The 17967-nt window shown below is 39.3% G+C and overlaps 1 protein-coding gene across 1 annotated transcript in view; it reads right to left on the reverse strand.

Moving 5' to 3' along the window:
• Positions 1-2268: 2268 nt before the first annotated feature.
• The window catches only part of MMRN1 (multimerin 1), a 33376-nt gene continuing 17677 nt past the window's right edge, over positions 2269-17967 (reverse strand). The window contains exons 6-8 of the mRNA XM_010285851.1: positions 10892-12871; positions 3783-3929; positions 2269-2690 (exon numbers count right to left, since the gene is read on the reverse strand). Of these exons, the coding sequence (XP_010284153.1) occupies positions 2269-2690; positions 3783-3929; positions 10892-12871 (2549 nt within the window). The remainder of the gene's footprint in view (positions 2691-3782; positions 3930-10891; positions 12872-17967) is intronic.

Here is a 17967-nt window from a genome sequence, read left to right on the forward strand (position 1 = left end):
GATGACTAAACACATTAAAATGACAAAATCATACAGGGAGGGATTGGGGCTTGTGGTCATTATATTGATAAAATTCAATGATATGGTAGGCTGAGTTAGTGTCATATCAAGAATTTTGAGTGTTTACAGCAAAATATGGTATGCAACAGGAGAAAGGTCTGTAGCACACTCATTCAGGGTTCATGGTACATTACGAATCCATCAGGTATAAAGAACAAAGAATTTCTGTCCTAAAAGAAAACCAAAACAAAAATACAGACAATGGCAAAACCTCCCAGCCTGTCAACAGGATTTACAGCTGGCCCTTACAGCAGCGACTCTGTTTTTTTCAGATCCTTCAAGGAAGCATAAATTATTTTAATAACTATGTGCTGCAAGGTTCCTTAACAACTAATTAGTGGATTTAGGGCCTCAGAAAATGGGTTTGGACTGCAAGTTTTCATCAATTCTCAATTGCTGTCCTTAAGCACAAGCCGTGGTAGGATCCCTTCCTGAAGATGGAAGAACGGTGCTCAGTGCAGCATGCTTCTGTAGTTCAGGTAGCCAGTGCACACAGGCACATGCCCACAGGTACCCTTCAGTACAAATGCTCCTGGTGGAGAATGTGCATTTCAGTTTTGAATGGCAAAGTGTAGTTTTATACACCTGAGGAAAGATGCTGTGAACTCTCTTATCCACATATAGTGCAGGAGAATTCAGTCATTTCAGACGCATTCATCTTGAGATCTAGTGAGGTACATTAAGTAATACTAAGAAGAGAGCTGAAAATTCTCATCTGTTTTCAAGAAAAGTTCCTGACAGTGGAAAACAAAATAATTCAGGGACCTTCAAAACAGTCTAGACTTCGATAAATTGGTATAGAGCACGGGAGCATGCCAATTAGCAATAGCTGAATGTAAGGGCCATGGAAGGAGAACACTTGTTCCTTTAAGAGCAGCTGGTCAAAGGAGCTGTAAGCAGGAACATGCAGACACAAACCTGCCTGACACAGACTAAGGGAGGTAGTGATGAGAACAAACTTGGCTGGTGGCACTAATTGGTAAGGGCAAGTGGTGTGTGAGGAAGTTTATTTTTTTTGGCTGGGAGGGTAAGAAAAGGGAGGGAAACAAACACACAGAGACATAAAACCTGATCAGTTAGTGTTAACAAAGGCAATAACCAGAACCAAACCTGGTCAGTCACACCAGCTGATATCAAGAAGCCCAGCAACCCAGGACTTTGCAACTGATAAAAGCCAAGAGTTTATTTTTTCAGACAGTCATAGCATGAACTAAAAATAAACTTTTATCGGATTGGTGCTTGGAAATTACATTCTGGTTTACGCAGACTGAAGTTCATTTCATCTTGCCTCAGTAGCTAGTGAATGCAATGCAGGAACAAACAAAAACATAGATTTATAGAGCTCAAACTTAGAAAGTACTATGATTATCTTGTTTAACCTTGTGTACTTTATAGGCCAAAGTTTACAAGCTAAAATCTGTGTGAAGCCAATATAACCAATATTTGCTCAAAACTGAATCACCTAAGGAAAATCCAGCTGTGGTTTAAAACCTTCAAGGAACAGAGACACTCCACCAAATCCATTATAATGTTTTTCCCATGACTAATTATATTCACTGCTAAAAATGAGCACCTTATTTCTAATCTGAATGTATCAACATGCAGCTTTTAAGTATTCCCTCTTGTTTTTTTTCTGCTAGATGAAAAACCAGTTTGTTATCATACTGGTTACATAAAAAAATCATGAATCAATTAAACGCTGACATGTCAAGGTATGTGGTGAATAATGTCAGGCAAAATGAAAAAGAAATATATTTTTCCAAATAGAATATATACACATGATGATCACTTGATACAACGAGCTAAGTTGTAACACAGCACCTGAGTCATCAAAATCTATCCATCATCATTGGTATGCACTCAGGTTGTAAAGGAATAATCAAAACCAGCTTTGATTTATCTTGAGAACTGATTCTCAGTATGTTTATGCAATGTAAATGTAGAACATAATTAGATTTGTGCTTCCCAGTCATGCTTATATAAGGAAGATGCGTATTTTTTCCCCCCATCTCCAACCTGTGGACTCTCTTTATAGATCTGCACATGGCTACAACAAAGCAAATTCCTGGAGAATCAGCATCCAAATGCCATCACATTGGTTACTTTGGGAAACTTACTGCTGTTAAAGGAACAAAGTATTTAAAGGCAAAGATAAATTCACATGCAAGTTGCTTCATTTGAGAGTAATTGTTTACATTTATGACTGACTTAGGTACGATACAACAAGTAACCACTAAATGTAGTTACTGGTGGATACTTGGCTGGTATAGAGCCAGTTGCCAGTCTGAGCCAGACTTCTTGACCATAATTTAACTCTAATAAAGCATTTCCAGTAATTACTCTGTCAGTGTACTTGTTACTATTAATATTTTCAGCCTGAAAAGTGAGTTTGTCTATTCCGTCAATGACCAGATAGCCAGAGGCATGTGGACTAAATGATTCAATGGTATATTCAAAAACATACACCCCCAGATACGGAACATGAAACTTCCCAGTTGCTGGGGCAAATGAAGCTCCGTAGTTGACATCCAGATTATTAAATCTGATGGGTCCTGGAGTCGTCATTCCATATGTGTGAGAGGCAAAAAAAGCCACCATAGGTGCATATCTGTATGATCCTTTTGAAAAATCTGGAAAGGAATAAATAACAATTTCAAGTAATGTTACATTCAGACCAGCCCGAATATCAAAAGCAGCTTTTCTGAAGTCACATCATCCGTAGCTTGAGCAACCAAAACATAGTATTTCTGCATAAACACAGAATTTTTCTCTATTGTATAAAAAGTCACTTTCTTCACAATTAGTGCTAGGTGTACCAACAAAAGAATAACTTTAGAAACAGCAAGGGAACTTTATGTTTGATCTATACTATGTTACCATTAAGGGAGCTGCTATTTTTCTTCTCTTTCCCCACCCCACCACCCCGGGATCTCTTTCATTGTTCATCTGTGTGCGCCGAAGCCAAGAATTTTCTCCACAAATCTTAGACAAACACTGAAGAGGTTCAGCACTCCTGATGTTAAATGAGGGAATAAAAGTGTATGTTTTTCTGTTCCAGCTGAGCCTGCACACTATGATTCCCTGCCACTGTAAAAATTATTTTATTCACTATTCATATGCTGTCATGAGTGAGAATCAGCCAAATGGCTGCTGAAAGCTGCATAAAATTCACATTCTATGTGGCCTGGATGTAAATTATTTATTTGTTTTCTGGATTGAATAAGCACAGTTTCCACTTTTCTTTTTTGAAATATCTTTCAAGGACTGCATCCTTTGCTGATGAAAATCAGAAGCATGCCTAAATGACTCCTTGAGGCCACAGTCCCACACATCATGGTAGCTACTGGTATTTATAAAGCATTTATGGCCATGCTGAAGCTAGTATTCCCCAGTGATGTGATTTTTCTTCAAATTCCATAATATCATGTTCAAATACATCTATTGCACACCCTCCCACTCTGCACAATTCAGCAGGGAGCCTTCCAGCTATTATGGCTGGTCCCAGCCCAATTTAATCCCATCATCTGGCCATATTAAAGAAAGAGATCATGAGTCACCTACAGGGATTGATGTCTTCAGCACCAAAACACAGGACACTACTACTTGAGTTGGCACTCATTAAAGTGAAATGTGAGACCTTTGACCAGCAAATGCTCTCTAATTAGGCCCTGGGGCAGGGGCTCATACTGCCAGCTTATCGCACTACTAAATTCTTTACTTGCCGACACTCAGAGAATTGTCGTTCACCAGCTTCGTACTGCAGTTGACTCCTCCAAAGGGGTGGCGACAAGCACAAATAAAACTCTGTCTGTCATTGATACAGGTTCCTCCATTCTGGCACGGGGAACTGACACAAGATGAATACTGCCCTGTGATAGGGAGGTAAGAAAACCAACAACTTCAGTTGCAATGATATTACAGTGACACTTCCCAAGTTTTAAGTATTTTGGAACACCTCTTTGTCAGTATAAAGCTGGTGGAATTTCTGCTGGGGTTCTGTGTGAAGGCCAACTTCGGATCATGTCCAAGCTGTTCAGACCCTTTGCAGTCCAGCCACCCTCTTTGCCTGAACACAGCATACCCTCAGCTAGCCTCCAAGATATTCAGAATTACCTGTGAATTCTGAGTTCTGCTTGTCTCAGAGGGTAAAGTACATGTAATAAGATGAAAGATGCTACAAATCTAACTTCTTTGGAGCACCTCCCTCAACAAACATTATGAGAACCATCAAAAGATTGGGATTTCTGAACAGCTGTTCAGATATCAGTCAGATATCTTGTATAGTCCAAGAGACCCCCGTAAACAAACACCAACTTTTCCTTGCTCATTTCTTCCTTCCTGTCCTCTTTCATTTAATGACCTCCCTCCCTGCAATATAAGTTTAAAGCCAGCAAAGCCTGGCTACAGCCAAGCATTAGGAAATTATCATTCTGCTGTTCTCTACCTAACTCCTTCCGTAATAATCTAAGGCAGGGTGGCCCTACAGGTGGCCAGGAAAGATTCAGTCTGGAGGATACTCATTCCCACAGGGAGATGGGGGGGATGAAAATCCACCCCTCCTTGCCACAGCCTGACAGTCCACAGAGATCTCCAGTACCAGCTGCTCACCTCCCTCTTCCAGCCAGTCACAGTGGCAGTGGACTTTTTGTGCTGAGCCCCATACAGCTGCCTCAGACTCCTTCCCTTCCTGTATGGTAGCCCTTCAGACACAACAGCAAATCAAGGCACAAGTGAAAATCAGGCAGTCTGCAATCATGTGATTAAAGAAATATGTTGGATCAGCTAATTAATCTTTACTAAGAATAGGAATGTGCTGAATGCTGACCATATTGCGAGAGACCTTCAGAAACAAACAGCAAAACTTGGAGGAGACAGTCCTGATATATCCAAATTTATTTCCTTCTTTTGGTGAGGCAAAATAAATAGTTATTTTCCTAATGGTTCAGGCAAATCTATGCTTTAGTTTCAATAGTGCAGGCACAGAAGGCTGCTCTTTTCGGACAGAAACAGCTCACTCTTGGGTGTACCAAAATGCAGATTTTGTACTGGATGGTGTACAGGTTGGACTGTCCTGTCTCTGTCATTACTCACCCAGATGTGTCACAACTATTGCAGGAGAGTCTGGCTACTGGTAATGAAAGATCTTAAATTCTATCCAAACCACTTCCAGTACTTCCCTTTGCCCATAGCTCAGTTCCACGATATCTACCAAGACTGTTGTAAAAGTTTTGTATTGCAAGTCACACAAATCCTACCAAACAGATGGTTTTGCAGAGCACCCTCACTGAGGATGTCCTTGCCTCTCTTCCTGGCTATGTTTGAGCTGGCCAGATCATGCCCAGCCAATATGGAGAAATCTGTCAGTCCAGTGACAGACTGAGCTCTGAGACAATAACTACTGAGTGTAATTGTATAATGTCATAGCAGTTTGGGGGGAAGAACATTCAGGCCACATTAAAAATTAAATATTGCTATGAAAAATTCCAAACACAAAGCATTCCCAAGCCATACATTTTTCCTTTCTCTTGCTTTGGTCAAATAGAAGTCAAATGTTTTAGAAAATGAACCTTTTCTTTGCCAGGAACTACCAGCAGAGCTCTGGAAAGAGAACTTCACAGAGTCCTGTGATGGTAAACGTAGACTGGTAGGTGGGAACTCAAATAACCTTTCATAAAACGGCCTACTTATTTCCAGGGAAATGTTGAACTGGATCTTCACATAGATATTTCAGTAATGCCCATAGTTATCTTCAGATTTCCATCCAGCCATTTCACAGACTGCTGCATTAAGGCAAACAATTTCCATCAGAAATTTTAGTTCAGTGAGCAGAATGCTAAAGCACATTGTACGGTGCCACTTGAATTTGCACTGATGGAACACATGGACTTAAAAACACAGCAGTAATTCTTTCCACAGAAAATAACATCCATCCTGTAATGCTTGAAATAAAGCAATTTAGGACTGCCATGACTAGGGTCACAGCACAGGCAACTGGACATGAGGAAATAATGTTTTTCTTCTCAGAAAATAGTTTTGCTGCAAACTTAATTGAAGTTATTTTTTACTCATATTTACCAAGCATCCACATATTTACCAAGTGTGAAAGCAGAAAAGGAAGGAAAGCAGCTGATTGTGCTGACTGTATCATACTCCCAAAATACAAAAGCTTTGTGTAAGAACACAGCAGCCTTTCTGCTAATTGGCCTCTGCTTATCATAAACAAGAAGTAAATCCCAGAAACAGGAAAAAGATCATGAAAAGGAAGTGATAATGAGATTGAGACTAGTGTTTTAACAGTCTGCTGAGGGATGATATTGCCTGAACTTAACCTTGGAGTTAAATCAAATTCAGACATAGCTTTACCTACAATAAATTAACCCTCCAGGTGCAGCATTGCTTAACAGCAGCTGGGGAGCCTTCTCCATTTGCTAGAACTAGAAGAAGCTGTGAAGAGGTTTGAGCCAAGTTAGGATTTTCAGAGTAAGAGGCAAATTCCCTAGATCTCCACTGAGCAAGTAATTTCTGTGTAACTTCCATGTGGTCTTACAGTAGCATGTTTTTGCTGTCATTTCTGACTGAGGCTGCGCCACTGCCCAGTATTTTCTTTTTGCTTGCTGAAGGGCATCCTGAGACACTATGTCCATATTGGCTGCTTGAGGTAAAGATGCCAAGAGGTTCAGATTAGGAAAGGATTTCCTACTGTAGTACATATCTTATTTTTAATTAACCTTTTTACAACTTAGTAGTGTAGAAGAATAAAAGAGAGAGACCTTATAAATTAAATTAAAGGTTTAAATTGCAGCTATTAAAAGCAGAGAATAAACTGAATGCAGTTGCTATTTACACTCAGTATGGTAGGAGTGAGGATAGCCAGTTAATGCTCAGCTTTGCTATTCTTCAGGAGGGCAAGCAGCCAGAAGCTCTTTTGGGAAATAGACTGCCAATGCTGTACAAACAAATCTTCAAACAAATAATGAAGCTCTGTCAGTATCTACTGGGGTGTTGTTTAGAAGCAAATCAAATATTTAGCAATTTAATGGTCTCCTTATGGCAAGAAGTGACTCCAGTGGTTCAATTTGGAAATGGCTGAACAGGAAGTAACTTACCAACATTTTCTCAATATTTAATTATCAGTAACTGTCTCTCAGGAAGCCCTGGGAGATTGGAAGAGCCTGGGAATCTACTAAACCACCCAGATCACACAGGGACAGACTGGTTTTCAGTCTACAATTATTAATCACCTCCAGCTTAGCGCTTTCAGTTTGACAGCAATAAAAGCGATAAGCATCCCCAGTAGCCTATATGCAAGGAGTGCCAGGCAGCAGTGGGGGAGAGGCAGCCCCACTGGGACTGGCAGCCAGGAACTGATGGTGACAGCAGGGCTGGTGTCTCACCTGGACAGGTGACAAGCAGAGCATGGCAGGTTGATCATGGCAACCAGAGTTAATCACAGCCCAGCACAACTGAAAAGACCTGGGATTTTGGCTTGAGCTGAAACAGGGATCCCAGGCCCATGGGCAGGGTGTACAGTGTGGTGGCTAGGTCAGGATGCCCAGGGCAATGGAGGCTATAGGTGCACTCAGGGCCCTGACAGGGAATTCAGGTACAAGCAATGTGTAGGGTGTTTGTGGTGCAAAAAAGCACAAAGATTCACCTGCAGTGCTCCTGGGCAAAAAGTGAGGAGAGATGCCTCAGCATTGGGTGGGGGCGGACTGCCAACACTGATCTGAGTTACTTGGACTCTGGCAATTCTGCTTCTCTGTTAAGCAGAGGTGTGTAATAATTCTAGTGTGATGACTTCAGGATCACTAAATTAAAAACAACAACACAGTTCCGTCTACCTTATTAGTCTAAAGAGTAAATGTGCAAAACTGAAGTACATGTCATCAAACTGAACTAGAATAACCATCAAACCTGTGGAATTAAAACATAAGATGCAAAACATTTCAATACGTTAATTTCACTGCAGCCTTGAAAGATAAAGCAACAATTGAAGCTTGCATTTCTGTTAGGAGTCCAAAATCATGTGAAAACAAAATCAGAAATACGACATAAAGAAAACAATAATGAAAAGAAATTACCTTTCTCTCACATGGATACACTATTTTAAATACATACAAAACACAGCTCCACTCTCAGTTATTCTTGTTGATGGGAGAGTGGCATAATCTGAACAAAGTGAAACCACAACTAATACAAGACATGCAACAGGAGAGTGCATTCACCTTTGAAAAGCACAGCAGCCTCTAGGTTCGCTAGAGAACAGACACAACACTAAATGGCAACGGGAAAAAGGGAACTGAGCTTAGCTTTGATGCCCTTGCGCTGACATCATGGATTTCTGCAGTAGAACAGTGCATGGGAAGGTAGGACCAGACATAATCTATAATCAAGACTAATGAAGAGTTTACTGTATATTTTTTCTTTAAAGGCTGTCATCTTCTATGTGTTAGCTACCTGAAGCTCTCTTAAGACCATCACTTTTTTATTCACCCCAGGGTGCTGTTATAGTTAGTATCAGGTCCAGTGTTAGATTTTTTTGTCCCTCATACACGTATTGCAGTCTCTAGCTGACATAAACTTTTTCTTTTGTTCGTTCCACAATATGGGAAGTCTCCAAACCTGTATGTCCCTGTATAGGTAAAGCAAACTCACATTATTTCCCATTGATTTCAAATGACTACTGAGGAAAATACTACCTCAGGGCCAAATCCTGAACCCATTAAAGCCAATGAAAATCCCAAGCTGCTAGAGTAGGATCAAATATTGAACATGTTGGAATCAATGAAAATTGTCATACACCTCTTTCTAGAATTTTATTCTAAACTTTTTTAATTGAAAAAGACGATCTAAGATTGAATATATTTTATACTTAGCCAATTATGCCTTAGGGTTTCTTCTAGAAACTTTAGTAGAGTCAGCACATATCTCTGGATGGTCTCCTGGAACTTAGAGAGAAAAAGCTTTCCTGGGGAAGTAAAATCTACCCAGGCAGAAGATGGTTACTTGTTAATTAGGACAATGGTCTTCCTTCTTTAACTTACAGAAATGTAATGTATGACTTTGCTAGGCATGAAATGTCATTGAGTGCAAAAGCTCATTACTGATGAAAGAGTCTGCATAAACATTGCTATGTAGAAACCTTGTTTAAAAATTGGGCTTTTCAACATCTGCAAAGATCTGCGGTTTCTGTACGAGTGAGCATACATCCAATGCTATCAAGCAAACTATTTGTTAAAATTCAGCATGAGATAAATAATAAACAGGAAAGACATTAATTAATATGGAGTGAAAAACAGAGCAGGTGGCAGCTTCCTATGCTCCAGGAAGGTAGCACTAGTAACATTTTCCAACAAAGTAGAAGACTCAGGAAAGGATCAAAGGCATCATGTCTCCTTTTCCCTTAGTTTTAATTGCGAACAAGGGTTTTGAATTTCCAGCCTGTGCAGTGGCAGGAACAGGCAGAAAACAGAAATAATCAAATTACTTTGTAGTAAGAATTTGGCAAATCTTGGTGCATTTTTAAGTGGGTCTGCCTGTTGGAATAACTGTGTGTCCTCTCTAACTGAAAAAGTAAGCAAGGACTGAAATACTTCAGTGGGGATGGCTTTCAGCAGAAGCCAAGTTACTCATGGGATTGAGCCTTTAAAAAGGATCCTTTTCATTGATTATTGAAAAGGGCTGTACCTAGGACAGGAGGAGATGAAGGAGGGAGGGTGGGGAAGAGAGGGAAGAGGCATGGAGATGGAAAGGGAGATTGCCCATGGTCTTAGCACATGAACAGGAATGGTAGCTCTTACTCCCCCTACATCTGCTTACAGTAGGGACCAAATAGAATTTCAGAAATGTTCGTAAGTTTAAGAATGCTTTACAGAAAATATTTAAGTCTGGGTCTTCAAAACTATCTGGACATCTATTTGTCATTTAAGAATCTGTCTCAATTATTCTAATGTGAATTAGAGTCCTCTGAGGATTTCTAGTCACTTAACCAAACCACTCTTCATATTCCCAGAAATTATATTTCCAGAAAACATTAGCTTGTGCTATTGATTGTCCCTCAAGTATGATTCCAGAAGTCATAACTCAGAGCTGGTATTTCTATGAATTCATCCATATGAATTCATTTCATATGATGATGTTTGGATTTAAGTTCAGAAGCGAATCACAGTCAAAAAGTCCTTTTTAAGAATGGGAGTTCCTACTCAGCTGAGCTGTTCTCCAGATGGACTCAAGTCAAATCTACTTTATTGGCTGGGCTCCTGATTCTGCAAGAACACACTGTCGTAATTGTAACTGCACTAATATTCTCAGTGAAGTACTGAAGGAACTGGCAAAAGTGTTGTTACAGTCATTTCGTGCATTCACTTGCTTCAGGTTTTTGACACTTTTCATCATCACTGACACTGCAAAGTACTGACGCAACTCCAGATTTCTCTCACAGCTTGCATGTTTTTTTACTGAAATTGCTAATTGAGATGCAGGTACAAAATTCTTGTAGTTTAGATTTTGTTTAAATCATCATTTACATTTGAAAGGTCAGGTTCTCATCTGAGTGTGTGTGCATGCACATGTATCTTAAACTGATCAGTTGTGAATTTATTAAGGAAAATTAAATGGAGCTTCTAGATGCCTTAGTGCAGAGTCTCCTCATAAGAAAAAACAAATTCTTTTGTAAGCAAGAGTAACCTCAAGTTCTTCTGAAACACTTTTTATGGCAGTCTTTGGACTTTTTATTCACCCTTTGTCACACTCTGCCACCTCAGCTCATCACAATGGTTACATAAGCCCTTATTACAAAGACTCTAATTTTTAGTAGAGTAAAATGCATTACCTGGATCTATAGTATTATCTGTGTTTCTCTGACTTCTGTTTGCCAGGCTCATGGTGATGTTTGTTGCTCCTTTTTTCACTGGAGCTGGTTTCTTTATAACTGGTTTCACCTGTTTCTGAAGTTTGGTAATATTGTTCATTGCACTTGCCACCAATATGTCAACATGCTGGGTTAAATTTGTCAAAATAGTTCCTGCTTTTATTTCAAGCACAGATTCGATGAGCTCTTTGAGGCCTCTCTGCAGCAGGGGAATATCTGGCTGAGCAAGTTTAATTAGCACAGGTATACTCGCGTTCACTTTTTGGATGCTGCTGTTGGTATCCTGACACAGCCCCCAGGCCTCATGAGCAGTCTTGTTCAGAAGTGGAATGCTGTTTGAGAAGCGGATCGACTTGGCTTCCAGGGCCTTGATCCTGGAACTCAGTGTCTGGAGCTGAAGTGAGACCATTTGTTCTTTCTCTGTTGAGGCAGCTTTGGTTTTTTTCAGTGAGACACAGTTGTTTGCCAAAAACTTGGAAATTTTTGACTCCACACTCAGAAGGCGAACCTCATGGTCCTTTGATTCTTCCACAGAGTCAAATAGTTTTTCTTCCAAGCGGTTGATATCATGTTGTTGATTGTCCACTTTTGACGATGTTTCATTTAAAACATAGAAAAATCTTCTGAAATTGTGGAGGATACTTTTGTCATACTTCTCATATGGAAGATCAGAAAGTGATGGAGCTACTTGTGAAGTGAATTCATACTTCTTGCCTATGAGCAGTGTCCAGAGGGATTCATTCAACTGTTGGAACTGGGGAATGAAAGCCAGAAGGCTGTCCAGTTTCTCAGCTCTGCCACAGCAGACTTCAGTCTCATTTCTTAGAGCACGTAGTGTATCTTTCAGTACATAGTTATCTTGAATAGAATCAATAGCGCTGTTTATTACTATCATGGTCTTGTTTAATCCATCTTCTATTTCCATGGAGCATTCATTAACACGACTCTCAAACAGTTCCTGATAAGCCTGAGATTCATTTTTAAGTCCTTCCTGAGTTTTGGAAAGGTCCTTAATTGCAGAACTCATTCTGTTAATGATGGTTGTGAGGTTTTCAAGCTTCTCATTGATTACTTCAGCTTGGATTTGTTGTTCATACTCCGAAGTCAGACTAAAAGGTACCCCTTGTTCAATCAAGGGTTGCAGGATCTCCATATCATAGCACAAATCATTAATTTGCTCATTCATTTTTTCCATCTTATTGTCCAATGGAAGGACCAGATCAGAGAGACTTTTGTTTAGGACAAGCACATTCTCTTGGGTTGCTGACAGCTGTGTTTGGAAATCCCTTCTGCTCTCTGACAACATGTCATCACAGACTCCCAGAACAGAGTCTCTCTGAATTTCCAGTGCAACACTGAGATTGCTGATCTTGCTGTCCTGGACTCTTAAGTCATCATAAATCTGCAGCACCATCATGCCTTGTTTCTTTACTTTCTCATGCAGCGTGAACATGTACTCTGTAACATTGTACTCTGTGACTTTATCTGCTGAAGGGATGTTTTGGCTTGAAGACTGTTCAGCTGATAACAGCTGTTCATGAGCATCTTTAATTTCAGTAAGAGTCCTATTCAAAGATTCATAATAAATTACACTTCTTGACTGTTGATGCTCCAAGTTATCTTCCAAGGATTTCTGCTTTTCCTGTAAAGCTTTCATAGGCTTATCACAGGTGAGAGTCATTTCCTCTTTCATCTGCACCATATGGCTCTTTAGTTCCAGAATGTCAAGCTTTGTTGGCCCATTGTCTTTCTCCCGAACAAATTTTTGTTGGGTTTCATTCAGATGTTTGACTAATTCTTTTGTATTTTCAAGATCATCTGACAAAGTAGACACAGTCTTGAAAATTTGAGCCATGCTCTCTTGCATTTCACCTTGAAACACCTTAAACTGTTCTCTGACAATGTTTTTGACTAATTCATTAATACTTTTGGATTTGAGACCTTTGAGAAAAAGGAGAAATATGGAAAGAATCAAACCAATTGTGTTAGCAACATCAAAGTTTCTTCCACAGTGTAAGTGAACACAGTGCTGTACAGAAGTGAAACACACATCCCCGCCCCAATTTACCCACTCATAGAGCAAAATTTAAAGCTAAGGAATGTAGAGGATGGCTAATAGTGTTTGAAGACCCATTCCTGTTTCTACTGAAATCAATGGGAGTTTTGCTGTTATTTTGAAAGGGCAAACTCAGACTCTGCATATGTGGTATCAACTTTGATCTTTTAGATAAGCTGTTTCTGAGCATTGAAATGAGGAGATCTGTGTGCTTTTGTGGTTTGCTCATAAGAAAATGACATGTCCTTTCTGCACTGGGAACGTAAGGAAAAAACACCTGCTTTATGAACGTTATGGTCAAGAAGTGAAAGCAGAGATTATTACCTTCCCATTGTATTATATGTGGTAAGTGATCATATAATACACTATAGTGAGAAAGAGACAAAATGAAAGAATAGCCTTACTTGAATATCTGAAGCTACACTGAAGTTGCAATGTGACAACTGCTACAAAAGGTAGGCATTTTAAAGGTACAAAACTTTAGTTAGTCTTGAATACTACAACTCTTTAAATACCTCCTGGCAATACTGATCCTGGAAATACTGATCCTGAAAAGCACCAGGCAGAGGTGAATGTGTGGGAATTCTGCTCCTGTGAATAACATCAAAATATGTCTCCCGTATAGCCCTAGATGGATTAAGACAGTCATAAAATAATATTCATCAAGAGTGCTGCATAACATATTTGAATTAATTAGAGCAGTAGTTCTGCTCTGGTGTGAGATTAGAGGGATTTTTTTAAGTTGTTCTCCAAAGGTAGCCCCTATGTCCAGCTGAAACACTGAAGCATTCTTTGCACATTTTTTCTAAACCCTATGAACACTTGCAGCCAACTTGTGATATAATTTTTAAACCCTTCAACCTCTACAATACCTTGATGACCATCTGTTGTCTGATTAAAACTGTATTGATAAAGGCAGAAATTCTCTCGTCTTCCTCTATTTTCTTCTCAATTATTTCTATAGCCTGGATTTTATTGCTTCATCTCTAAAACAGCAAGGCATGTTCTGAAACTTTATTTGAAAGTACATTCTCAGCAAGAGCAGTAAAATGTTATGAAATCAGACCCATGAAACACAATACAACTTTGGGCTCCAGGGGTGCAAAAGGATTCAAATAAAAATGGTTTTGTTTAGCAAACTAGAGAGAAGCACAGTATTTTTTCTATTCAGGAGATCCATTTGAATTCTGCCTATGTTTCCAGATGGAAACAGAAATAAAGTAGTTGATAATATTTGTATGAACCATAAATAAGTCTCAGTCTTCATTATGTCTGGTAAAATGGACAGTAAACACCTCTGATGCTTAGGGGAGAAATCTGTCACTTGTTCAGATGGTGCTTTTTTTCAAGGCAGGGTTTGATAGGCAGGTGCAATAAGTTTGCTAGCCTAGAAAAGAGCCACTTCATGCTACATCTCTGAAGTTTCCTAAGCAACAAACTCAATTACTGTCAACTGCTGTCACAGATGTCACAGCAATTTTTACAGAAACTATAAAAAGCAAAGTGATAATACTGGGATTGTCTTTATTATTTCACTCTTTACTATCTGAACAGCAAGTAAATGACTAGACAGATGTATACACATGACTCTGCACATGAATGCGCACACTTATACAGAGCTTTGTCAGTGAACTTCAGTGAAGGGAAAACAGTAAGATAAGATACCTGAGAATAAGGATGTCCTGGCAGCTGGGAGGAAGAACCAAAATATGAACGTAGAGTAAAATAATTGACATGTAGAGAAACCATTGTATGGGAAGACATTTTTCCCAGTGAGGGTGGTGAAACCCTGGCACAGGTTGCCCAGAGAGGTGGTAGATGCCCCATCCCTGGAAACATTCCAGGTCAGGTTGGATGGGGCTCTGAGCAACTTGGTCTAGTTGAAGATGTCCCTGCTCATTGCAGGGGGGTAGGACTAGATGGCCTTAAAAGGTCCCTTCCAACCAAAAGATTCTATGATTTGATCAAGTTATTTTATGATGCTGAAAAATGTTCTGTGCTTTAGGAGACACAATGAGCTGCGAAGAAAAGTTTAATGGCTGTGGAAAGAAACAAGATTACTCCACACCATCTGTGAAGAATTAATTAAATTTCTTCATCTCAGCAAGAAATCTTGAGAACAAACCATCCTGCTGCAAGAGGTCTTCCACAGAATCTACATTGGCCTTTTCTTTCTGTGAGAGTCAAGAAACTGCCAGCCTTGCTCTCTCCCATTCCTACTCTATTTAGTTGGATCGTGGGTGTTGTATGGAGCTCAGCTCTGGTTTTCAGGTGTTCTTGTTATCAAGGGGGAGGAACTTGACAAAAACAGGTTGGGTTTCTCTCCCTTACTTGCTGGCTAGGACAACTAGGTGCCTGGTAAGAAAGTGCTATTCCAAAATTTACCAGGGGCTGTGGGAGCACGCTTCTCCACAGAAAGACCTGACCTAAACTTGTGCTGTAGGTGACAGTTGGATATATTCTTCAGCTTGAGCTGAGAATACATATCAGTACATTCATGGATGTAACTCAATTTCTCTGTTGCTCATTTTGAAATAGAAAGCTCCAAACTACCTGTGAACATTAAAGTTCTCTTGTACTTTTTATGATATTATAAATCTTAATTTTAACTCCCTGTCTGAAATCCACAGTGTGTAATTACTTTGTGTCAACATATACTCCCTTTGCAGTTCCATTTATTTGAAGAATAATGTGCAAAATAAATGTATGTACACAGGAGACTGAGTTAAGGTTATCTATCCAGCTGTAAATGACATTGCCTCAGAAGCGATTAACACTCCATTGTTGAGTTCATTTTTAAAGGAGTCCACATTTTAATAATGAAGAGGAAAGGAGTCTATAAAAAGGCTTGATGTGGAGTGAAAGGAGGAAGAAAGAATAGCAAGAAGTAAGCAGAGTTTATTAAAATAAAGGGAGAATGCCAAATTATTTTCCCTAAGTACAAAGTGGGAACAGTCTCCTGAGTAATGAAAACAGTTTACAAAACGCACAACAGGTTTCATGAATCAAATTAGAGGAGCATATCAGTTACTCCAGCGAGTGTTGCCCTATATTAACAGATGACAGGTTTGTGGGACCAAAGTCTATTTACAGATGAAACCAAGAAATAAAGACTTTGTAAACTGTATTGAATTGTTTGTTCACAGAAACAGACCTCACTCCTAACAAACCCAAATACAAAGCTGGCCAGCCATTAAAATTTCTGTGATAAGAAGGTAATTAATGGATATGAGCAAAACCTGGACACTGTGAGAAGAAAATGGAAAAGCAGGGGTAGAAAGAAGAAGTCTGAATAGCAACAAGCTATGTGATTTAACTGTGCTTTGAAAGCACACTGCTTCAGGATGGCAACAGTAGTGGGAAAAGTTGTGTTTTGCTTCAGGTGAGTAATTTTTAGCAAGTCTGATGTGCCTATGCTGCACATCTGTACCAAGTTAGAGGACAGCATGGAAACTCCTCCCAGCTCCTGCTACTTTAGCATGTTCTTTGCCCACTTGGAGTATGACTGACTGATATTCCCTGGACAGAAACTGCAGTTGCCCTTTGACATTATATACACAAGCCAACACAAACACTAACCTTGCTTTCTCTCCCCTCCTTCCCTCAGTCTTGCTGTTAACCTATGTACAAGCCAAGAATAACCTGTATTGGAGTTCCCATAATTAGAGTCAAGGAAAGTAGTGGATAGCAGCATTTTCATTAGAGCTACTTGATTAGGAAATAGATTGAGAACATAAATCAAAAAAAAGGGCCAGCAACTGGAGATTTCATCTAAGAGATTTCATGCTCTATAATACAGAGCATGACAGATAAAAACAATAAAGGCTTGAAACACATTTGCAGAAAAGTGTGAAATAATGAGGGTTTTGTACTGCACATTTTAATTAGGACTTGGACCCTTAAATATAGATAGGGAATGGAAACACAGCACAGGATGCAGCAAAAGACCTCTTGGAATAGCATGAAAATGACAGCTAGAATGAGTGGAATATAAAAAAGAATGAAGGAAAAGCAGAAGAGAAATGGGAAATATTCAAAGACAAATTAAATGTACGCCCAAGGGTCAAGAATGCCATCTAGCAATATGTGGAGAGGTGAAAGCAGGTCACTGAGCAAGAGACAGGATAAACTTGATCCAGGATACAAGAGAGCCATCTAGCATGTGGCATGAGTAACTCAGGAGACAGAGGAGGACTGAAAATACAAGAAATGGGACCACACTTGGTAAATTCAAGGCAGATACAAAAGCACTTATTGTTTCATTTAGTTTTATCTTAATGTAAGGAGCTCCAGTTCCCTCGTTCTATTTTTAAACAATAGAAAAGTCCTCTGGATTCTAAAGTGTATAATACAAACAAGTTAGGGAAAATTCCTGGAAAATTAGAAAAATATTGCACATCAAGGAAATCAAAGCTTCAGTCCCAATCTGTTTGTTAAGCACCATTTGTATGTGAGTAACAAACAGATCTTGCTGCAGGATTCACAAAGAATAGTTCTGCTGGCAAGGCTCTGCCCAATCTCCTGATCTCTGGCTGTGTCTTTCTCATCTACTGAATGTGAGTACAGACGTTTATCAAAGGTAGCCTAATATGATCAGAGGCAAATTATTCAGCAGGAACCACCACAGAATTCCTTATACATTTCCCCTGCATATGTGAATTACGTATTAAAGAATATTGCTTAGACTTGGTAGCAAAGCAAATACTACATCCTTTAGCAGCTGTCAGATAAACAGAGATAAGAATATTTGTAGAAACTCTAAGTAAATGAAAATGCCTCAATAGTGGCTTAGGTTACCATGTAGATGATATAGTACCCAAGGACGTAAATTTTTTGTCACTATAACAGACACCATAACAAATGTCCAAATAAACATTGTTATGCCTCTATTATGAAATGAAACTACAAGAGTTCTCCCTATAAATGTTAAGCAATATAATAGGACAGTCTATGAATGTTTTTAGCATTTATTTTTTTCTGG

Source organism: Phaethon lepturus, unplaced genomic scaffold, assembly GCF_000687285.1.
Source record: "Phaethon lepturus isolate BGI_N335 unplaced genomic scaffold, ASM68728v1 scaffold12664, whole genome shotgun sequence".
In the NCBI taxonomy this organism is placed as follows: Eukaryota; Metazoa; Chordata; class Aves; order Phaethontiformes; family Phaethontidae; genus Phaethon; species Phaethon lepturus.